This window comes from Martes martes (genome assembly GCF_963455335.1).
Source record: "Martes martes genome assembly, chromosome: 12".
In the NCBI taxonomy this organism is placed as follows: domain Eukaryota; kingdom Metazoa; phylum Chordata; class Mammalia; order Carnivora; family Mustelidae; genus Martes; species Martes martes.
Window position 1 is genome coordinate 19900616 of NC_137900.1, and position 24933 is coordinate 19925548.

At 41.3% G+C, this 24933-nt stretch overlaps 1 protein-coding gene across 3 annotated transcripts in view; it reads left to right on the plus strand.

The window, feature by feature from the left end:
- Positions 1-6796, plus strand: part of TLE4 (TLE family member 4, transcriptional corepressor) — a 142893-nt gene extending 136097 nt beyond the window's left edge. For all 3 annotated transcript variants that reach the window (XM_080820800.1, XM_080820801.1, XM_080820802.1), the window contains 4 exons: positions 1958-2105; positions 2523-2673; positions 3013-3089; positions 5108-6796. In XM_080820800.1, the coding sequence (XP_080676926.1) occupies positions 1958-2105; positions 2523-2673; positions 3013-3089; positions 5108-5215 (484 nt within the window). In that variant the 3' untranslated portion in view covers positions 5216-6796. The remainder of the gene's footprint in view (positions 1-1957; positions 2106-2522; positions 2674-3012; positions 3090-5107) is intronic.
- Positions 6797-24933: the final 18137 nt, after the last annotated feature.

Consider the following 24933-nt stretch of genomic DNA (forward strand, 5'->3'; position numbering starts at 1 on the left):
TAGAAACAAATTACTGATATAAAATCTTATTTTCTGCTTTTGAACTTTTGAACTTACCAAATCAGGGATTGTTCTCTTTCTTTTTCTTTTCTTTCTTTTTTTTTTTTTGGACATTATCCTAAGCATCACTGATTTGGGTTTTTAAAAAATGAGGTCATTTTTACATAATTAATGTACATCATGTTCCCATGACCTCATGAGCTCGTTAGATGCCTGTAATTTGCCATCTGCACTTGCTAACCAACCGTCACTGTCGCTAGACACTCACCAAGAAGATTCACAGCACAGGGCACTGTCCTCCATGCCACGTGTATCCCACATGTGCCTTCTGTCAGTAGATCATCACCGAACCCCTGCTACAGGCCCCAGCATTGTGCTTCACTCGGAAATGGTCTAGATTATCTGTAATCCCACCATTAAGGATGGGTCGATGCACTGAGATGTCTGTTTAGAAGTGAAATTATGTGGGATTGGTGTTGGTAGATAATGCCCTGAAATGAGTCTCCAGATGTCAGCATCCGAGAGAGCAGGAAGTATGAGGTATGATTTGCTGAAGGGTGTGAGAAGGTTGTAATCAGGCCTAGCCGCAAGTCAAGGGGAGTGTTTAAGGAGAAGAGGCCTCTACTGGCCATCTGTCAGATATTTTTTGCAGGACTGAGCTCTATGCATGATTCCCAAAATAAAGTGGTCATCATTTGTTTCATCTTGGGTAAGGCTCTTACGAGGAACTGCTTCTAATCTCTTCTTTTCCCAGTATCTTTTGTACATTCTACCAGCTCCTGGAACAGCTGAGCCACACTGAGTTTCTTTCCATGTGCCTTACTTGAGAGCATAGCCTTTTCATTGTCTTGCACAGCCTGCTACAGTTGCATAACTGCACACTGGCAAAATTTGCTCTGCAGCTCCCGTGGCCATCCCCATAGCTTTTGTAGAAAGGAACATATAATATGCTTTACATCCTCTTAAATCCTTTCCTTCATATTACAATGATAAAATCAGTCTTAGATGTATTTTTGATTAGTTCATATACAGATAGCCGTGTGTTTTCTTTTGTTTATTTCAGTTGGAGATTTTTTTTCCAATTGGTTATATCAGTTGTTTTTTGGTATGACAGTCAAAGACCCCCTAAGTGTTCAAAAATAAAAAGTGTAAGAAATTGAACCTCTCAGTTAAACCTGAGTCTCTCTATGTATATGCTTTGTTAGTTGAATAATTAGAAAACACAGTAAACCCAGTCTGTAAGACCTACAATGAAACTGGTCCCTGAGGAGTTCTCAATTTTTTTTTATTGAAGTATAATTAACATTGAGTGTTATTGTAGTTTCAAGTGTGCAAAATCATGATTCAGCGATACTGTGCATGACTCAGTGCTCATCACCACAAATGTACTTTTAATCCCCTTCATCTCATTCACCCATTCCCCCACCACTTCCCCTCTGGTAACCATCAGTTTGTTCTTTGTATGAGTCTGTTTGTCTGTCTCTTTTCTCCTTCATTTGTTCGTTTGTTTTATTTCTTAAATTCTTACAGATGTGTGAAGTCATACAGTATTTATCTTTCTTTGACTTATTTCAATTAGCGTTACACTCTGTATCCATCCATGTTATTGCAAATGACAAGGACTTACTCTTTTTTATGGCTGAATAATATTCCATGGTATATGTATACCACATCTTCTTTACCCATCTATCGATGGACACTTGGGCTGCTTCCATATCTTGGCTATTATAAATAATGCTGCAGTAAACATGGGGGGTGTACATCTTTTCAAATTAGTGTTTTCCTTTTCTTTGGGTAAATACCAGTCATGGAGTCACTGGATCTTATGGTAATTCACCTTTTAATTTTTTATAGAACTCCACACTGTTTTCCACAGTGGCTGCACTGAAGAACTCAGAATTGAGTTCACATAAAAACTAACTTTTCAAAGGTTTTCCCTCCGTTTTGACATTTTCAGGCAATTCCAGGGCCACACAGACGGGGCCAGTTGTATTGACATTTCTAACGACGGCACCAAGCTCTGGACGGGCGGCCTGGACAACACGGTCAGATCCTGGGACCTGCGCGAGGGGCGGCAGCTGCAGCAGCACGACTTCACCTCACAGGTACAGGCGTGGGCCCGGGACACTTCGGAAGACACAGTTTTGTGATATACATGACAGACTATACCATGTGACAAAGTCCCTTTTGACTCTGGGTTAGATAACTCAGTTCTGTCAAAACAGTAATATGTATTAAAGGATTAGAAAAAAATCTCATTTATAAGCTTTTAGCAGGTTTTTCCTCCAAAGACCATTACTTTGTATTCTTTGAATTTTGCCTAATTGATTCATTAAATGATATTGTGCAGCTGTATCGCGTTACTTGGGTGTCACCCATTTGGCTGTGATTTCTTCTTATATAATTGGAATCATCTAGACTTCCTTTACAATTTAAATAGTATCCCCAGAAGAAGCAGTACCTCCCCCGAGAGGCAACATGTCTTCTGTAGGCACCGTCACTCTGAGCTGTTTCACTCGTAGATCTTTTCTCTGGGCTACTGCCCAACTGGAGAGTGGCTGGCTGTGGGGATGGAGAACAGTAACGTGGAAGTGTTGCACGTCACCAAGCCGGACAAATACCAGCTGCATCTCCACGAGAGCTGCGTCCTGTCGCTCAAGTTTGCCCATTGTGGTAAGCAGCCCCCTCCCGTCCATTTCCTGTCCCCGACAGTCACCCCCTCTGCCCTCCCAAGGATGCGTCCTCACTCCACTCCTTTGGTTTAGTAACTTATCCTTCTTCCAAAGTACATATGTGCCTGTGTCTCTAATGCCATGTGCCGATCCACTTACCATTGTTGAAAGGATAAATGACTCACTCAATCTAGGACAGTGAGCTTTATGTTTCCAGTGAAAAGAAACTTTTGTTGCAAATTAGAAGAGTTTTCCATGAATTGTTTGTGCGCTATAAAGCAAATCTCTGGTGTCTGACACAGTAACACAAACAAGACTTTTTTCCAAACTCTTTCTGTAGGCAAATGGTTTGTAAGCACTGGAAAGGACAACCTTCTGAATGCCTGGAGAACACCTTATGGGGCCAGTATATTCCAGGTAACACTTGTCCAGCTCCCACTCACTGCGTGCTCCCTGCATGGCGATGGTTTACCCAGAGTCTCTCTGTGCATTCTGTCAGATTAAGGCTCCTGAGTGTCCTCGGAGGTAGGGCAAGAGAAGACTACCTTGCCTAAGGGAGGCTGGTGTCACAGCCACACGGTGTGGAGCTGGGGGGTGGTCTCCAGTTCTCTTTGAGCCCAGGGCCGAGACAGTGCCCATTGCACTAACCAGCTTTCCGTGCCTCAGTCCCATGTATACATTAGAGTTTTTGCATCCTCTGTGACTTGTGTGTGTGTGTTGTGTCTTTAAAGTGCTTCTATTTAAAAACTTTGAGCATTTTGCCTGAATATTCCTATTAGTATTGTTATTTCTTTGATTTTTTTTTTCCCAAAGAAGTGTTGTGGGAAAGTTTAGTAAATCTTAATTAATTTCAGAAATGTTTATTCTTACTGACTTAGTGGTACTTAATGTGTAGTGTGTGAAATTATTTGTAGGAGGACCAAATGGTAGATGTGATCAACATGGGCACACTCACCATCTCTGTGCTCTCTGTGGCTGGTATGTGGAAATTTCACAGGCAGATTAAAGAACACTCCTCTTTTTTAACCTATACTTGGGATATTATTTTTTAGGTGTGCCTTTTTTTTTTTTTTTTTAAGGGATAACAACAGGTTTGCAGTTTTCTTGAGCGTAGTATTATGTCATCATAGAGTAGATCAACACATAATACAAAAATACATATGTTGAGTGAAAATACTGTGCCAGGTAATCGATAGGACAAGAATAGCTGATTATTGCTGTCATGAAATTTATAACTGAATATAGTATATATTGTTAATATTATGGGTCACAACCTTTCTGGTGGTCCCAAAAAGGACTGGGAATAAAAAAAAGGAAATCTATAATCTTATAGTGGATCTTTTATAGTAAGTACAAGTTTTCTTTTGTGTATACTGGATTGTGACGTAAAATGGATTAATTACAGGTTACAATCAATTGGGACACCTGGGTGGCTCAGTCGGTTAAGCTGCTGCCTTCCGCTCCGGTCATGATCCCAGGGTCCTTGGATTGAGTCCCACATCAGGCTCCTTGCTCAGCGGGGAGTCTGCTTCTCTCTCCATCTCTGCCTGCCTCTCTGCCTGCTTGTGCATGCGCTCTCTTGCTCTCTCGCTCGCTCGCTCTCCCTGATAAATAAATAAACAAACAAACAAACAGGTTACAATAAAAAAAAGTTTGAGAAACACTGGCAGTAGGTTAGCTTCTGCACGTCAGGTGTTAATTTTTTAAATCTTCAGGGTTCTGGTTAAAATCCTGCGGCATTCATTCATTTAGCACAGTTCAGTTCAAAGTTGACCTTGACCTCCTTGTAGTTGGTGAGTTGAGCCATAGTATCCAGGACTCTTAAGTATGGAACATTTCTCCTCCTAACTGTTGAACTCCTCCCCACTTGGAGATATGCATTCTTTTTTCACACAGGAGAATAGGGCTTTCTATTAGAAATAGTTTTACATTCCTAATTTCAAAAAATGTAGTGTTTTCCATGCCATTTTCCACTTGAACTCTGAGGCAGCTCTCTTGAGGTAGCAGGCAGGTAAGAGGTCCTGACCTGTTTGTAAGGTAGGAGTTTCACTCGGGTTAAGTGACCGGTCTGGTGTTCCACAGCCCGACCTCCAAGCCGTCTGACTGAAGTGGGGGATGCTAAGAACACTCTGCTCTTACCTGTCTGGAGAAGAGGGTTTGAAACCAGGCCTTACTTCTTCACAACACGTGCTTGTACAGCTGGCTTGCCTGCCACCTGATGTCCCCATTGCAGGAGCCTGTAGACTAGCGTGGTGAGGTGACCCTAGAGTGTCCTGGGCCCCGCCATTTTGAGGGAGGGCCGGGACTGCCTTGCCTGGCGGGCTGCTCCTGTTTGGACAACGGGACACCTTCACGCTTGTTTTCACTCTGTCTTCCAGTCCCACCTCATGGGTTTTTCTTTCAGTAGGTAACATTTGTATTTGTTTCTTTCCTAGTCCAAAGAATCCTCATCGGTGCTTAGCTGTGACATCTCTGTGGATGACAAATACATTGTCACTGGCTCTGGGGATAAGAAGGCCACAGTTTATGAAGTTATTTATTAAGGACAAATCTTCATGCGAACTGGACCCCTTCTCCTTGTAGCACTTTGTTCTATCATCCTCTTCCCCCCGCATCTAAAACCAAGGATTTCAAATACTCATTGCAGTTGTGGAGTTTAATCCCATCTCTTACCCCCACTTCCTCCCTTGCTATTGAATTGTGAATACTCATTAAGAACCTGTGATACCAAATCTTCAGCTCTCTACTTGGAAGAACATGGAATTACCATACTTAACAGTGACGGAATCTTTAATTATGTATTATATCTGTAATATATTTATTTTGTTTAAAGAAGGCTTTCTAACTTTGACTGAATAAAGCTGTCTGCTCCTGCATTGATAATGAAGATGCGTTGTATTTGATACCCCTCCCCCCCCTTTTTTTGGCAAAGGAGGGGAAAGGAAGGTTTAACATAATTGATGAAAAATGTCACTAAATGTAGACTAAGGACTGTATAGAGATGTGAAATGTATAATTACATATGGAAGCAATATGTTGCTGTGTTGTTAGATTTTTTTTTGTTTGTTTTCTACTTATTTTAAATGTTTGGAAATTTGAACAATTAGAACATGACAGGCCACGTCGTATTCATTTGAGTCTATCTGGACAACTTTAACCAATATATCTATAGCTTTAGAATCTATTTGATAAAAGTAATTGGATTTTTTTTTCTTTTTTGACTTGTTGACAAGTGTCTTTGTACTAAGTTTTTAATTCCTTTTTTTAATGTATTATAGACAGATGAACAAATTAAATTTGGCCTAAAGAGAGAACTTAATCCCTTCTGGATATTTTTGCCACGTTTCTTTGCAAAGGGAGATGTATACCTTTGGGCAGTTTTGTCATTACGAGAAATTACAGGCTATTTTTTGGCATGTTCTTTGGGAACTGCGCGGATTCAGGGGAGGAGTCCTCCTGCTGTGCAAGTCAAGTCTTTTACAAAATGAGGACAGCAGAGGAGACTTGCAAGGACCTCCCTCTGAAAACCAGAAAGAATGGACTCTCACCTGGGATGAGGACTTGCTTTCTTTACCTCCAGTTCTTTCCCTGTCTTAGTTGGATGTCCCCGAAATGGACACAGGCTGTGCCATTGTGCCGGAAACATTGTGTTATCTTTTATGTTGTTGTTGTTGCTGTTCAACTATGATATGTGACTCCTTTTTTTATTATTTTTTTGTTTGAATGCTTTAAAAATCTTTTAAGTCTGTGGATCTGCTGATGTACAGTGCCTTTGCTGCTATGGATCAAAATCAAGAGAACTGTGTAGATAAACTTTATTGTGTAAGTAGAAAATTACTTAATTTCATACTAGAAATGGATGGATGCTGCAAGTTGAAATGGACTGTCCATTGACGTTCCTAATGTGGTAGCAGAAAAAAAAATGGTGTCTTAAGTGCTTAGTGTTTGATGTCATTAACAGTTTCGTAAAACTCTACGGTGTAGAAAGATTTTGATACTAAACTGTGCATTGTACATAGTTCTAATGCATCGTATTGACCACCAGTACTTCTATAATGGTAGATTGTTTGTGCATTCAGACTTTTAAGCATTAAACATAAATAACTTCTAGTATGCTTATTTCTAATTCTTTGGCTGGCTTTCATTTTTGTCTGACTATGCCACTCCCATATACTAAAAATTACTAGCTTCATTCAAGGGAGACTGGTGTTAAAGTCACGTGGGCTTCATTATTATTGCGTTTTTAGTTTTGTTTTTATTTTCATTTGACAGGAACTAGAAGGGAGAGCAGATGGAGGTTAGCAAGGACAGGTTGTGCCAAACATTGACCGAGTGCCTCTTCAGTTTGTAAAACGACTACCTATCAGAAAGTCGTCACGTTACTCAGATGCTTTAGGGCTGCACTGTTCAGTGTGGTTGCACTAGCTGTTTGTGGCTATTTAAATTTAACTCTACTAAAATTAGTTGTTTTAAAAAAAAAATAGGTTTGTTAGTCACACTAACTGCATTTCAAGTATTCAGTAGCTGCATATGGCTAATGGCTACCATATTGGACAACTCAAATTTATAGAACACATCCAGCATCACAGAAAGTTCCATGGGAGCAGTGCTGCCTTAGAATTAGCTTCTACATACCATTTCTCTCCATTTGGGTTTGGGAAACATGTCAAGTGGAATACCCTGGAGTTGAAAGCATGAAGCCCATTGGGCTCCTGCTGGTGGGGTGTGTGAAGATTGAGACTAAGAAGGTGCTTAAGGAATTCTAATTACCCAAGACTTGAAAATCTGTCATTTTGAAGGATCCACCCGGTAGAAAGAAGGCTGGGGTTGGGGGCTGTGGTCTGGAGTGTGCTCAGTGCTCAGCTGTAAGACTAACTCTTTAGCATTGACTTTTCAGCGGTGTGCACCAGTGGGGTTGGAAGCTGCACTTCATGTGTGAGTACTGTGAACGCTACTACTTCAGACGATAACATTTTAAAGGATTCTTGACTCAGTATCTGTGCATCCTTACTAAAATGTCTTTAAAGGTATAGAGATTTGGAGTTTAAGAAAATCGTTTGGTATAAAGAATATGACACTGGCACCATGTTTATATCTCCAGAGAGAGAATGTGCCTACCTTAGGGAGATGGAATTCCCTATTGGTGCCTGGTGGGTCAGGTCTCTAGGAAGATCCAACATTGGCCATTGAGATGAATGCGTATATAGACCTAGCTTTTTAAAATTAATGGGCATCAATTTCCTCTCATTGCCAAGGTTTTATCAGATTAGATTTTTATGTCTGATATAAATCCCAGACCTAGATAGATCTACACAAAAATCTTGATGTTGTAATTATAACTCGGTTTACGATAGTTTTTGCTCCAAATATGGTCTCTCAGAGTCAAGAATGACAAAGATAGGAATCAACCGGAACCAGAGTTGACTTGGTTCCAGTCAAAGAATACTGGTGTACGACTGGAAGAGTGACTCACATAGAACTACCAAGAAGTACAAACTCAGATTGAGGGAGCCATCAAGACTTTCCTAAGAGAAGCAGATAAAATGTAGAGTGACCAACTCCAAGGTCTTTCAAGTGTTTACAGATACACACCTCCCTGGGGCCAGGACTTAGCAGGGTGGTTTCCTGTCTAACTAGCTGCCAGAGGTCGAGCCTTGTCTTGGAGGGTGTATGCTAAAACAACCGTAACCCTGTAACACCTACCATGGGTAAGAATTACACAACCATGAGATACAGAACCATCTTGTAGCCACGAAATTCTGCGACCTTACAGCCAAAAGCAGGGGAGATTGATACCCCCCAGTTAGAAGGCAGCATTCTGGGGAGAGATGTAGTACATACATGAACAGCTGGACCATCAGTGATAACCCTGAACTACCAACTGGGCTGTTTGCTTCCTCAGTCCAGATGATCTCAGCAGAGCTGTATCACCTAGAAACAAAACGTCCAACTTGAGTATTTGTCATTTGGTATTTTTGACAGTTGTAAGGAAATTTGTTCTGGAATTCCTTGCCCAGCATCAAGAAATTATAAAGTTATAAAGATGTAGGTACCCCCCCCAAAAAAAATAAATAAGCCTTCATGTTCTTGGAGGCTCATTTGCATAGCTGTCTAGCTCCTGGGCAACCTGTAGAGTGGCGTTCAACAGTGACCTCTGGGTGCTGCCAACCCTCACCAGTAGAAGCAGCGCCTCTCAACCAGCCTGTTTTTCTGAGCTAATTGTGTTTATTTGCCTGTCAATTCCAGCTTTGACTCAGAGCTGACAATGGAAATGTTTTCGGTCCGTTTTGATAACAGCACATCAAGAAACCTGCCATGTATCACACTTTTTAACAACAGTGCCATCATAATGGTAGGAACTCTCATTCATTATAAGCCACTATCAACATCTTCTTTTAGTTTGGTTTGGGTTTTTGGCAGCAGTGACAGAATCTTTTGGATCCCAGATAGGAATTAGCGGGGGGATTCGTCTCTGGTTCACCTCTCCCCAGGGAAGGAAATTTCCTGCTGGGATCTTAGGTGTTTGGCCTGTAGGGAAGGAGAATTCCTGCGGGGCTGCCTTTAGTCTGAAAGAAAATAAAAAATAGAAGTGTTTTCCACAAAAAATCGCCGTTTGGTCGCACAGCAGCATAGACAGGCTGGGTGCCAGAATACTGAATTTACACAAAAGCGCACGTGGGATCAGAGGAGAAAATCAATTACCCAAATCCCTTATCTCCCAAGGGGGACAAGCTGACCTGAACCCCAAGGCTCCAGACTTGGGGGTTGGAATTCTGTGCCATCTGCCCAGTGTGGCAGATTTGGGAGTGTTATGGACACCCACCTTGCTGCTCTCTGCTCCTCAGTTTCCTACAAGCTACCCAACTTGGGAATTCAGCATCACAGAAACTCTTGAGAACTTAATCACAAATCATCTTTTGAGTTCCTATAATGTGTCTACTGTGGACTGTGGTACATACAAGGCAAAAGCCCACTTGTGGCCATGTAGACTTACCCAGGCGGGACCCTGGGCGTCTTACTGCCTCCCCAATTCAAGTGACATCATGGCTTAATGAGAACATTCATAACTAACAAGCTTTATGTTATTTTGGAAGAAGACTTAAATTCACTTAAATGTCATGCTTTAGTTGACTTGAGCCCAACAAAACTAACACACACCAGAAGGTATTTGTGAGCTATTAGGATTTTGAGAATTTAGGCAGTAAGTGTTTGGACTCTAGGTGTTCAAACTAATACCCAAGTGGTTTTTAGGGGCCTAGCATTTTCCCACAGAGACCTCATAGGTAGGGCTAGTTGGCCATTTCCCAAGCTAGTAGGTATCTCCATAGCTGATTCCAAAAAAATACTACCAGAGGTAGTATCCTGGCCATACGTTGTGTCATGTGGCAGAAAGTATGAGTTGAGCTGGACATTTTGTTCTCCCAGGAGGCTGGGAGGAAGCAGGAGAATGAGTCATGGTGAGATCTTAGTCAAAGATCCTGCTGCTGCCCTTGGGCTCATGAAGCCTCCAGCAGAGAAGACGAAGGCGGAGCATGTGCCCTTCCTCTTTATAAGGACAGAAAGAGGCACCAGCAGGAGCCATCGTCAGAGATGGAGTGAGACCCCCTGGACCGCCATGCATCGAGCAGAAGAGTTTTCCTGAGGACAACTTGCTGTTCCTTGAAGAACTTCAGTCGGACACCTTGTCGCCTCAAGAGTTGAGCTTAAACACTGTCCATCTCAACAGCTATGAAGTCAGCTTTCAGCATCGTGATTCTAATGTGGAGAAGTCTGGTGTGGCTGAGAACAAAGCACGTTCCCCCCAAAGCCTGTTAGCCTTTCCCAGGGGAATGAAAACAAGTGTCTGGAGTGATTGAAGAAGTCATCAGTTAAACTTCATTCTCAAGTCTCCTTCGGATATTAATAGCCCCTTTTGTTTTTCCTCCAAGTAGACAATCACTGTTAATGAAATGTGATTTCAGGGTTTATGGCTGAGTCAGGAAATTCAACGTTGAGTTAAAACACTGACGATCAGTCAACCCCACCGCACCTACATCTTTAGGCCTCAGCATTTTTGTGGAACAAGAACAGCCTTCGGGCACAAAATGGTTGGGAAGGTTACTCTGAGGACAAAAGCTGTGGTTTATAGATACTTATTCCTGAGCTGTGGCCTTAGAAATAAAGCATAATAAATAAAGCACCCCTAATGAGAATCATAGTGGTGGCTCAAGTTGCTTAAAAGTGAAGGACGTGGTGTGGATCCCTCAAGAGCACGCTTGCTTTCATGTTGAGGGGCTTGGCTGAGGTGGTTGGTCTGGGCCTACCTGGCTCTGCTGACATCCCCCCCCATTCCCCCAACTCCAGGCCATGTGGGTGGCTTTGAGCCAGGAGTACCAAATGAAATTGCGTTCAACTCCTTCAGACTTTTGGCAGACAGCGTTTACTTGAATATGTGCTTTCCTTGCTGAAGATCTGTTTCGATATGAGTTCCAGGGAACAGCGTCATGGAGTCTTTTCATACTGATTGCAATTAGGTTTGCAAAAGTCGTGTGAGCTTGTAACCTGACCGCAGGGATAGAGAAGATAAGGCAAGTTGGTGTTTCAGCTTATATAGATTTACCTTACCTCCCACACTCCTGCCTGGACCCCAAAACCCCCCACAAAGGCACTTCTGTCTGTGGATGGATGCCTACCCATTGTTTTTGAGGGTGGGAAACAAGCGAGAGACTTCTTTTCCTGCCACCTCACTGACATTGCTCTACCAAGTTTTATCTTTTTAAGAATTTCCCCATTTTTTGCTGTGAATGATTTTATGGCATCATGATTTACTTCAGTCGGCCAACTTTTTCAGAAAATGAGAAAGTCCATGTTGTTTAATTTTCCAAATGACCCTGCCTCTCAGAATCATCCTATCAGGAGCACCTGGGTGCCTCGGTGGGTTAAAGCCTCTGCCTTGGGCTCAGGTCATGATCCCAGGGTCCTGGGATCGAGCCCCGCATCGGGCTCTCTGCTCGGCAGGGAGCCTGCTTCCCTTCCTCTCTCTCTCTGCCTGCCTCTCTGCCTACTTGTGATCTCTGTCTGTCAAATAAATAAATAAAATCTTAAAACACACACACACACACACACACGTCTTATCAGAAAGATCATATAATCGCCTTAAACTGATTCACTTATTTCACTTAGCATAATACCCTCTAGTTTCATCCACATCATTGCAAATGGCAAGATTTTGGGGGGAGTTGATGGCTGCATAGTATTCCATTGTATATATATATTTACACCACATCTTCTTTATCCATTCTTCCATTGATGGACATTTAGGTTCTTCCTGTAGTTTGGCTATTGTGGACATCGCTATAAATCTTTGGGTTCATGTGCCCCTTCAGATCACTACATTTGTATCTTTACAGTAAATACCCAGTAGTGTGATTGTTGGGTCATATGGTAGCTCTATTTTCAACTTTTTGAGGAACTTCCATACTGTTTTCCAGAGTGGCTGCACCAGCTTTCGTTCCCACCAATAGTGTAGGAGGGTTCCCCTTTCTCTGCATCCTTGCCAATATCTGTCGTTTCCTGACTTAATTTTAGCCATTCTGACTGGTGTGAGGTACTGTCTCACTGTGGTTTTGATTTACGTTTTCCTGATGCCGAGTGATGTTGAGCACCTTTTCAGGTGTCTGTTGGCCATTTAGATGTCTTCTTTGCAGAAATTTCTATTCATGTCTTTTGTCCATCCCTTGATTGGATTCTTTGTTCTTTGGGTGTTGAGTTGGATAAGTTCTTTATAGATTTTGGATACTAGCTCTTTATCTGATATGTCATTTGCAAGTATCTTCTCCCATTCTGTCAGTTGTCTTTTGGTTTTCTTAACTGATTTCTTTGCTGTGCAAAAGCTTTTGATCTTGATGAAGTCCCAACAGTTCATTTTTGCTCTTGCTTCCCTTGCCTTTGGCGATGTTTCTAGGAAGAAGTTGCTGTGGCTGAGGTTGGAGAGGTTGCTGCCTGTGTTCTACTCAAGGATTTGGATGGATTCCTGTCTCACACTGAGGTCTTTCATCCATTCAGAGTTTATTTTTTTGTGTGTGGTATGAAGAAATGGTCCAGTTTCATTCCTCTGCATGTGGCTGTCCAACTTTCCCAACACCATTTGTTGAAGAGACTGTCTTTTTTCCACTGGACATTCTTTCCTGCTTTGTCGAATATGAGTTGACCATAGAGTTGGGGGTCCATTTCTGGGCTCTCTATTCTATTCCATTGATCTATGTATCTGTTTTTGTGCCAGTCCCATACTGTCTTGATGATGACAGCTTTGTAATAGAGCTTGAAGTCTGGGATTGTGATGCCACCAACTTTGGTTTTCTTTTTCAACATTCCTGTGGCTATTATGGGTCTTTTCTGGTTCCATATAAAGTTCAGGATAATTTGTTCCAGTTCTTTGAAAAAAAATTGATGGAATTTTAATACGGATTGCCTTAAATGTGTAGATTGTTTTGGGTAGCATCAACATTTTCACAATATTTGTTCTTCCAATCCATGAGCAGGGAATGTTTCTCCATTTCTTTATGTCTACCACAATTTCTTTCATGAGTACTTTATAGTTTTCTGAATTCAGATTCTTTGCCTCTTTGGTTAGGTTTATTCCTAGGTATCTTATGGTTTTGGGTGCTGTGGTAAATGGGATCGACTCCTTAATTTCTCTTTCTTTGGTCTTGCTCTTGGTGTATAGAAATGCAACTGATTTCTGTGCATTGATTTTATATCCTGACACTTTACTGAATTCCTGTATGAGAGCAAGCAGTTTTGGAGTGAAGTCTTTTGGGTTTTCCACATAAACTATCATACCATCTTCAAAGAGTGAGAGTTTCACTTCTTTGCTGATTCGGATGCCTTTTATTTCTTTTTGTTATCTGATTGCTGAGGCTAGTACTTCTAGTACTGTGTTGAATAGCAGTGGTGGTAGTGGACAGCCCTGCTGTGTTCCTGACCTTAGGGGAAAAGCTCTCAGTTTTTTCCTGTTGAGAATGATACTCGCTGTTGGCTTTTCATAGATGGCTTTGAGGATATTGAGGTACATACCCTCTACCGCTACACTGTGAAGAGTTTTGATCAAGAAAGGATGCTGTACTTTGTCAAATATTTTTCAGCATCTATTGAGAGTATCATATGTTTTTTGTTCTTTCTCTTATTAATGTACTACATTGATTTGTAGATGTTGAACCAACCTTGAAGCCCAGGAATAAATCCCACTTGGTCGTGGTGAATAATCCTTTTAATGTACTGTTGGATCCTATTGGCTAGTACTTTGGTGAGAATTTTTGCCTCCGTGTTCATCAAGGATATTGGTCTGTAATTCTTCTTTTTGATGGGGTCTTTGGTTTTGGGATCAAGGTAATGCTGGCCTCACAAAATGAGTTTGGGAGTTTTCCTTCCATTTCTATTTTTTGGTACAATTTCAGAATAGGTATTAATTCTTCTTTAAATATTTGGTAGAATTCCCCCGGGAAGCCATCTGGCCCTGGGCTCTTGTTTTTGGGAGATCCCTGATGACTGCTTCAATCTCCTTACTGGTTATGGGTCTGTTCAGGTTTTCTGTTTCTTCCTGGTTCAATTTTGGTAGTTTATATGTCTCTAGGAATGCATCCATTTCTTCCAGATTGTCAAATTTGCTGGTGTATAGTTGCTTATAATAGGTTCTTATAATTGTTTGTATTTCTTTGGTGTTGGTTGCGATCTCTCCTCTTTAATACATGGTTTTATTAATTTAGGTCCTTTCTCTTTTCCTTTCAATAAGTCTGGCCAGGGGTTTATCAATCTTATTAATTCTTTCCAAGAACCAGCTCCTAGTTTCATTGATTTGTTCTACTGTTCTTCTGGTTTCTAGTTCATTGATTTCTGCTCTGATCTTTATTATTTCTCTTCTCCTGCAGGGTTTAGGCTTTCTTTGCTGTTTTTTCTCTAGCTCCTTTAGGTGTAGGGTTAGATTGTGTTCTTGAGAACTTTCTTGTTTTTTTTTTCTTTTTTTTTTCAAAGATTTTATTTATTTATTTGACAGAGAGAGAGAGATCACAAGTAGGCAGAGAGGCAGGCAGAGAGAGAGGGGGAAGCAGGCTCCACACTGAGCAGAGAGCCTGATGCGGGGTTCGATCCCAGGACCCTGAGATCATGACCTGAGCGGAAGGCAGAGGCTTTAACCCACTGAGCCACCCAGGTGCCCCCCTTTCCTACTTCTTGAGAAAGGCTTGTATTGCTATATAGTTTCCCCTTCTGACCGCCTTTTCTGTGTCCCAAAGATTTTGAACAGTTGGGTTTTCATTTTGTTTCCATGAAATTTTTAAAAATTCTTCTTTAATTTCCTCATTGACCCATTCATTCTTTAGTAGAGGAAAAGTAGAGGAAAGCCGGAAAGTACTCAACATGGAGTTCTTTCTGGCTTTCCTCTTGTGGTTGAGTTGTAGTTTCAAAGCACTGTGGTCTGAAAATATGCAGGGAGTGATCCCAGTCTTTTAGTACCTGCTGAGACCTGATTTGTGACCCAGGATGTGATCTGTTCTAGAGAATGTTCCATGTGCACTAGAGAAGAATATGTATTCTGTTGTTTGGGATAGAATGTTCTGAATATATCTGTGATGTCCATCTGGTCCAGGGTGTCATTTAAAGCCTTTATTTCCTTGTTGATCTTAGATGATCTGTCCATTTCAGTGAGGGAGATGTTAAAGTACCATACTATTATTGTAGTATTGTTGATGTGTTTCTTTGATTTTGTTATTAATTGGTTTATATAATTGGCTGCTCCCATGTTAGGGGCATAGATATTTAAAATCGTTAGATCTTCTTGTTGGACAGACCCTTTAAGTATGCTATAGTGTCCTTCCTCATCTCTCATTATAGTCTTTGGCTTAAGATCTAATTTATCTGATAGAAGGATTGCCACACCAGCGTTCTTTATATATCTATTAGCATAGGAAATTGTTTTCCACCCCCTCAGTTCAAATCTGGAGGTCTCTTTGGGTCTAAAATGAGTATTTTGCAGACAGTATATTGATGGGTCTTGATTTTTTTTTTCCATTCTGATACCCTGTGTTTTTTGATTGGGGCATTTAGCCCATTTACATTCAGGGTAACTATTGAAAGATATTAATTTAGTGCCACTGTATTGCTTGTAAGGTGATTGTTACTGTATATTGTCTCTGTTCCTTTCTGGTCTGTTACTTTTAGGCTCTCCCTTTGCTTAGAGGCTCCTTTTCAATATTTCCTGTAGGGCTGATTTGGTGTTTGCAAATTCCTTTATTTTTTGTTTGTCCTGGAAGCTTTTTATCTCCCTGTCTATTTTCAATGAAGCCTAGCTGGATATAGTATTCTTGGCTGCATGTTTTTCTCATTTAGTGTTCAGAATATATCATGCCGGTCCTTTCTGGCCTTCCAGGTTTCTGTGGATAGGTCTGCTGCCAATCTAGTATTTCTACCATTGTGTGTTACAGACCTCTTGTCCTGAGATGCTTTCAGGGTTTTCTTTTTGTCACTGAGACTTGTAAGTTTTACTATTAGATGACGGGGTGTGGACCTCTCCTTATTGATTTTGAGGGAGATTCTCTGTGCCTCCTGGATTTGGATGCTTGTTCCTTTTGCCATATTAGGGAAATTCTCTACTGTAATTCATTCCAATATACCTTCTGCCCTCTCTTTCTTCTTCTTCTGGGGTCCCAATTATTCTAATATTATCTCATCTTATGGGATCACTTCTCTCTCGAATTCTTCCCTCATGGTCCAGTAGTTGTTTATCTCTCTTCTTCTCAGCATCTTTATTCTCCATCATTTGGTCTTCTGTATGGCTAATTCTCTCTTCTGCCTCATTTATCCTACAGTAAGAGCCTCCATTTTTTATTGCACCTCATTAATAACTTTTTAAATTTCAACTTGGCTAGATTTTAGTTCTTTTATTTCTCCAGAAAGAGATTTTATTTCTCCAGAAAGGGATTCTCTAGTATCTTTCATGCTTTTTTCAAGCCCAGCTGGCACCTTGATAATCGTTATTCTGAACTCTAGTTCTGACATCTTACTAATGTCTGTATTGATTAGGTCCCTAGCCATCGGTACTGCCTCTTGTTCCTTTTTTTGAGGTGAGTTTTTATGCCTTGTCATTTTATCCAGATAAGAATAGATGAATGAGAGAGAACGAAATACTAAAAGGGTAGTAAGGATCCCAGAAAAATATACACTAACCAAATCCGAAGAGACCCAAAACTGTGTTGGGGGTGGGGGGAGAGAAAGGAGAAAAGAAAAAGAAAAGAAAAAAAAAAATATATATATATGGTTGGCAAATAGAACAGAGCCACACACTTGATTTTGGGTGTATTTTGGTCTGTTAGAAGAAACTGCCTCCCAACATTTTAAGGAAAGAAAGAACACACACGCACACACACACAAAGGTAAATATGATGAAGGGATGGAATATGACTGTAAAGATGAAAATCAAAAAGAGATTCTAAAAAAGGAATTGATAAGTTGGTTCAAAAAAGAATTAAAAAAAAAAAGAGGAAAGAATGTGATCAGGCTGGAGCCTAGAACAAAGGCATGCACTTGATTTAGGGTATATTTTAATCTGTTAGAAGAAACTGTATCCCAAATTTTAAAGAAAGTATAACCCATATGTATATAAAAAAATATGGTTAAATATAATGAAAGTATAGAATATGACCATAGCAATGAAAATTTAAAAAAAAAAAGATTTTTATAAAGGTATTGATAAGGTAAAATAGTTTTTAAAATGTTAAAATAGGACAGAGGAAAAATTTTTAAAAAATAGAATAAAAAAAATTAAAAATTTAACTTTGAAAGACTACAGAATCATGGGGAAAATAGCCATGAATTCTCTATGCTGTATTCCCATAGCTCTTAAGTTTAGCAGTTCTCATTGATTGGTGAACTTGGTCTTGGCTGGATGTTCTTGCTGATCTAGGTGAGGGGTCTGTTGCCATGATTCTCAAATGTCTTTGCCCAAGGTGGAATTGCACTGCCCTTGTCAGGGTCCGGGCTAAGTCATCTGCTCAGGTTCACTCTCGAGCTTTTGTTCCCTGAACGCTTCCCGTAAAGCTCTGGAGGACGGGAATGAAGATAGCGGCCTCCAAGTCTCTGGCGCAGAGGAGCTGAGAACTCAGGGCCCCACTCCTCAGTGCGCCCTCAGAGAAAAGCAGTCAATCCCTCCCATCTCCCTGGTCTCTGGCTGCCCTCTGAGCTCACCCGGCCTGTGACTGAGCATTTGTGTCTCTGGCGCACGGACCCCTTTGGAGTCTCCAAACCCACCGGATTCCTGCTGCATGCTTCAGCGCTGCCTCTTCTGCAGGAAGAAGGAGGGGGTCTCCCTAGATCTGCCACTTGTGGGTTCCCTCCGCAAAGAGCAGTGGCCTGACTGTGCTGTGGATCACCACAGTTTAAGGTAACCCCAAGCTGAGAGCTCACTCCTCAGCTCCGCCTCTGTAGCCGGCTTCCCCGCTCCAATACCTGGGAGCTCTGCTGCACTCAGACACCCCCGGTCTTTCTCTGACCCCACAGGTCCTGAGACCACACTGTCCCCGCAAGGACTCTACCTCCCACTTAGCGTCTAGAGCGACATCCCTCAATGCAGCAGACTTCTAAAAGTCCCCATTTTGTGGTCTCCTGCTCCACTGCTTGCTGGGAGCCGGCCCCTCCCCACACAGTCTCTCCTCCCATATATGGCCTCGGATTCACTTCTCCGCATGTCCTACCTTCCAGAAAGTGGTCGTTTTCTGACCCCAGAATTGGTGCTCTTCTTCTCTTTGATCTCCTGTTGAGTCTGTAGGTGTTCAGAATGGTTTGATAACTGTCTAGCTAAACTCCTGGGACCCGAGGAGGTCTTGTAGTCCTCTGCCATCATGCTCCTCCCCCCTTATATTTAAATGTGATAACTTATTTTTTTTTACTTTGGATATTACTCTTGATAATATGGTGTGAATTTTTTCTTTTTTTTTTCCCTTGTGCCTCGTTTTCTTTATCTTTAGAGAGCACTTCACAGTAGGCAAAATAGTCTTGTTTGAAAGGTGGACCATGTGGGAAGATTTTCTTTGATTACTCGTGTGTATTTTGATTCCTGAGCTCATGAAGGCCCAGCCATGGTGGTTAAAGTAGAATTGTTTACAGCCATGTGAAAATTATACTGAGATAGCAGGGGTCCTGCCCACAGGATTGATTAAGCTGCAGGGCAAAGGACACAGGTTGCTAGAAATCTTGGTAACCACTATTCTGGGTCCACAAAGGCATTATGATCCACTGCTCTAGATTGGGGAAAGTTTGATTATGTACTCTGGGCACTTAATATCACACGCCTGTATTAAAAAGCTCAATTCTCTCAACCACCAAGAAAAGAATTCTTGGGGAATTCAGAGAAATGATTTTGTAGAATTTTAATTAAGATCTCATCACAGAACTTGAACCAGTTAAGTGACTATCTGAATTGCTTTCCTGTGGAAAAAATAAGGGCTTCCAGAGTCCACACCAGGACACAGAGCTCTCTGGACAAGCGCATAATTGGTTCCCTAGAGGAGAATGGGGCGGCAAGGACTGTTTTAGGTGTTTTCAGGGTCAGTCTTTCAGGATGTTGCCCAACTATAATCCTGTTCATCTGTGGTCTCTTAAAAATCTTTCCTGAAATCCCCAACAGTCCAGGGAGGTATCACCATGTCTGGAATTGAACACGGATACCATGCTCACTTCTATCTTTGGAGATGATTATCCAAAATGCTAGCCCAGACTTGTAGACTCAGAAGGTAGTAATAAATGGCAGCTCTCCCCCTGATTCACCCACCTTCCCTCACGTTGTTAGATAAGACAGCATTTCTGGTGGATATTCACTCTCAGAACTATTATTGGACTAAATCATATGTGTAGAAATTCCCATGTGAAATGTGGTAGTAATCAAGCAGTTTGGTAACTGTGTTGAACAAAAAAATATTTGTACAACTTTTTGTAATGCAGATGGAGGAAACTTTTAAAAAAGGGTATCCAGGTTTTATTCCACTAGGAGCATACCTTAATGTCCTAGCAAATGCACACCCCATCTCACATGTGTGGCTCCCCATACTAAAGGGATATGGATAGGAAAATTTGCCTCTTTCACTCAGGGGCCACCCTCTTTGCTACGTATCTCTACAGAGATGCTTCTGTTTTTTTAGCATTATGCTTGTGGCTCAAATGAATGTCTTACTCTGAAACAGAAAGTTTGCTGAAGCTGAGTTGTAAAAATTCTACTGCATACGTACTGCCATCATGGGAGCTTGGGAAGATGATTAGGTTTTACTATAAGTTGGTAGATGGCTGAGAACAAATTTGAGAAGACTTAAATATTAATTCATTCCTGTATTCAACACATGTCTATTCCATGTCCTCTGTGTTTTAAGGAACTGAACTAGGCCCTGAAGATACAGAAACAGAGAGAAGAGAGATGGTCCCTGGCCTCACAGAGCTTAGGAAAGAAATAGGACTGCACGTAAGCCATGATGTGATTACTACCTTATTGGGTGGATAGTATGATAGGGGTGTTCAGGGCACTCTAGGACCACATGGAAGGGAACACAGCCCAGACTTATAGGGTTAGGGTAGGATTCTGGAAGGTAGCATCAGTGGAGCCTTCCAGAAGAAGTGACAGATAAGCACAAACCTGAATAATATGTAGGGATTGGTCAGATAAGGAGTTCATGTATATGGGTGAACACTCAGTTCAAAAGAAACAAGTTGAAATGTGCAGAGGTGACAGCATGGAGACTTCAGAAAACTTGGAAGCCCTTTGGTGTGGCTGGTAGATGGAGTGCAGTGGGCTGGGTATAAATTCCAACGGTCGTTAGACCATGAAGGCCCTTGTGAGCCATGTGAGCATTCACACTTTTTACTCAAGGCAATAAGATCTAGGAAAGATTACCAGCAGGGGAGTAGCATTACCTGGGAAGGAGCACCTGTAGAGAATAGACCAGAAAGAGAGTGGACTGCACTCAGAGACCATTTTGGAAGATATGGGGGCTATCCAAATGAGAGATAATCATGACCTTAACAGAGAGACTGACAGTGGAGATAGCCTTTCAGAAGGCTATCAGGATAGGTCACAAAATCAAAGAGCAAACTAAATAAGCAGCCTGTGGGGCCAGGAAATGGAGTGCTTTTATCTTCAGAATCTTCCAAAGCCCAAGGAGCCATTTTTTTTCTAGAGTGTTGCCATAAAACATGTTAGTTCCAATCATCTCTGACTTACTGGGTATATTCTTTCAGAATTCAGTCTCAGGAGAAAAAATCTGAAGGGACCAGCTTAGACCTCACCTCCTAACCCCATGCAGCCATGGTTGATATGTTCTGTTACCAGGGACCCAGATGGAGGAGGTGAAGGGCCAACTGGAGCAGTAGCCCCAATGATATGAAGGGGGACAGGGGGAGCAGCAAACTCTAGAGCAGGCCCCCAGCCTGGCAACTGTGTGGATGGGTGTATGATCCCCTGAAACAGGAAAAGGAGCAGGTTTGAAGCTAGGAGTTGGGAGTAGCATTTAGTATTGGGCATATGTATGAAGAGGTCTTGCAGAAAAGTGAAAATACAAGCCTAGAACCAAGAGAACAATATCCTGGCTGAGGAGATGTCCTCAGCTCTCATATGATGGTAAAATCCATGGGGATAGAGATGATTATATACAATGCCAGCCCAGACTTGGGAATGGACAAGATGGTATAAGGACAGTGAGTAGTATGAGGGGAAGAGAGGCTTAGATAGACTCCTCATAATTCATGTGGGCAGATCTAAGAGGGATTAGCGGTAAAGTAGGTTTGACCTGGGCTGTCATCACCAGCCTCAAGATGATGGCCGAAGATCCCGCCTCCTGGTGTTCACCCTGGTGTGTAATATCCTTCCCCCATTGGACTGAAATTTATGTATGTAACAAACACAATGTGCAGAACTGATGGCATTTTAAGTTATAAGATGCTGTGTCTTTTATTTTGCTCCCTGTCTCCCTCTTGGATCTTTCTGCCCGTTGCCATGTTGTGAGCACAGAGAACCCCATGTGATGCGCAATTTGGGCTTTGGTTACCCTCCAAGGGACTAAGCTTGGAAGCAGACACTCCGATCCTGGTCAAGCCCAGGCAACTCATCCCCAAGTCACATATTGCTTCTGGATTCATGACAGATCCCGAACCAACCAGAATCACCTGGCTGAGCAGCTCCTATTTCTGACCACTGATACTGTGAGGTGATAACTTTTTGCTGTTTTAAACCACTGAGTCTTGAGGTAATCTGTCATACAGCAATAGATATCGAGCACAAAGCGCTCTGTAACTTAGAGTTTCTAAAATTGTTGTTCCAGCTTAGTTAGCATACAGGTTTTTTTTTTTTAGATTTTATTTATTTATTTGACAGACAGAGATTATAAGTAGGCAGAGAGGCAGGCAGAGAGAGAGAGAGGAGGAAGCAGGCTTCCTGCTGAGCAGAGAGCCCGATGCGGGGCTTGATCCCAGGACCCTGGGATCATGACCTGAGCCGAAGGCAGAGGCTTTAACCCACTGAGCCACCCAGGCACCCCATAGCATACAATTTTATATTAGTTTCAGGTGTACAATATAGTGATTCAGTAATTCTATGCATTATTCAGTGTTCACTGCGGTAAGTGTGCTCTTAATCCCCCACTTTACCCCTCCCTCCTCCCCCTCCCCTCTGGTAACCATCAGTTTGTTCTCTAGAGTTAAGAGCCTGGTCTTTGGTTTATATCTTTTTTCCCCCCTTTGTTCATTTGTTTTGTTTCTTAAATTCCACATATGAGGGGTACCTGGGTGGTATACTTGGTTAAACATCCAGCTCTTGGTTTGGTTCAGGTCATGCTCTCAGGGTTGTGGGATTGAGCCCCATGTTGGGCTTCCTGCTCAGTGTGTGATCTGCCTAACATTCTCTTTCCTTCTGTCCAGCCCTGCATGTACTCTCTCTCTCTCTCTCTCTGAAACAAATAAATCTTTTTAAAAAATCCACATATGAGCCAAACCATATGGTATTTGTCTTTCTTTGAGTGGCTTCTTTTGCTTAGCATTATACTCTCTAGATCCACCCAAGGTGTTACAAATGGCAAAATTTCATTCCTTTTTATGGCTGAGTAATATTCCATTGTATATGTAGATCATAAGTGCTTCATTCATTCATCTATTGGTGAATATTAGGGCTGCTTCCATAATTTAGCTATTGAAAATAATGCTGCAATAAACAAAGGGGTGCATATATCTTTTTGGTTGGGTGTTTTTGTCTTCTTTGGGTAAATACCCAGTAGTGTAACACAGCAATTCTATCTTTAATTTTTTGAGGAACCTCCATACTGTTTTCCACAGTGGCTCCACCAGTTTGCATCCTCACCAACAATGCACAAGGCTTCTTTTTTCTCCACATCATTGCTAACACATGTTTCTCATGTTTTCTATTTTAGCCATCTGACAGGTGTGAGGTGGGTAACTTGGATCCTGTCAATGTTTTTCCTCGGACAGTAATTCAGTTCTATTATTCAGTTTTCTTTGTATAGCATTTTATTTCCAATCTCCCTTCACAAATTGTTAGTAAACCAATAATGATTTTCAGGGTCACTTGTTCATTTCTAGCCATATTTATTTATTTTTCTTAGTAAGTGTAATAGCCCTATAAGTGTAACTTCTTGGGACTTTTATTGGTTAAATAGATTTTTTAACACCTAAGGAATAAGCTCTACAAAGAAGACGTTTTTTATTCACAGTGCAGAAAAGAGAGGACCAAGGAAATTGACCGCTAGAAAGAAGGAAGAACAGTTGTCAAGAAGGAAAGCTGCTGAGCTTGGACAGCACCTGCTAACTGTATGTGAGCTTTGTCTTCATGCAAAAACGGTCACTTCTTAGAGGGCAACTGCATTCTTTTTCCCTGGGAGGGTGGAAGAGGAAAGAAATCTGGATATTTTAAGTGGCTAATGAAAACTTTAAGGCATTGATTATATTCTGATTATACTCAAATAATTTAAAGATAGTAAAAAATCGGTGGGTGTCATTGCTTTGGAGACTTCTCTGAGAGAGCAAGTACAGTACTAGTTCTCAAAAAAGGAAGGGGGATGTAGTTCTTTATTTAACCTTGAACTCACCCTAACAAATAACAAGTAACAAATAGCATGAAATATTTGCAACATATATGACAAAGTTTTAATATTTTTCTATATAAATAGCTTTTACAAATCAATTAGAAAAGGTACTAAATAGAAAATTGGGCAATTGACACAAATGGAGATACAGCAAAGAAGAAAAATAGTTATAATTAGAATTTATAACTGAACAAATAAAAATTAAAGATACCATTTTTCACCTTTCAAACTGGCAAAACTATTTTTTTTTTAATCCAGTGTTACGAAGGCCTAGATAAAAAACATTCTCATATAGTAAAGAGGAGAGTTGAAATTAATAAAACTTTTTTGGGGGCACCTGAGTGGCTCAGTTAAGCATCTTTCCAGCTCATGTTCCCAGGGTCCCGGGATCGAGTCATGTTGTGCTCCCTGTTCAGCAGGGAATCTGCTTCTCCTTCTCCCTCTGCCCCTGCTCAAGCTCTCTCTTGCTCACTTTCTCTCAAATAAATAAATAAAATCTTTATAAAAATTTTTTTTTTCTGAAAGACTTTTTGGACATCTGCTTCCATCATCTTGCTAATGTACATAAGTCTTGACTCAAAAATACAGTTTCTCTGATTTTACTGTGAGTAAATATCGGAGGGTATAATCAAAGATTTTTTTTTTAAAAGGATTTTAGGTACAGTGGTTTTTGAAATCTGGTTACAAGGGACAGAACCCCAAACTGAAAAGGCATAAGTAAAAACAGCATTTACTGGCCAGAGGAATCCAAGAGTTTGAAGAACCGAGGCACAGAAGGCAGGAAGGTGCTGCAACAACTGGACTGAGGGTTTGAATGTTGACATGTCTCATTCTACCACACTTCTTGCTGTTCTCTGAGCATTCTCATTTTTTTTTAAATAACTTTGTTTCTAAAGATTTTATTTGACACATAGAAAATACAAGCAGGGGGAGAAGCAGGCAGAGGGAGAAGGAGAAGCAGACTCCACGCCAAGTGGGGAGCCCAATGCAGGATTCGATTCCAGGACCCTAAGATCATGACCTGAGCCAAAGGCAGCCGCCCAACCGACTGAGCCACTCAGGCGTTGTTCTCTTATTTTTAAGAGAACATGTTCTCTTACTTTTAAGACAGACTGGATCTTTCTCATGATGGGAAACATCTCTGTTGGTCCAATGGA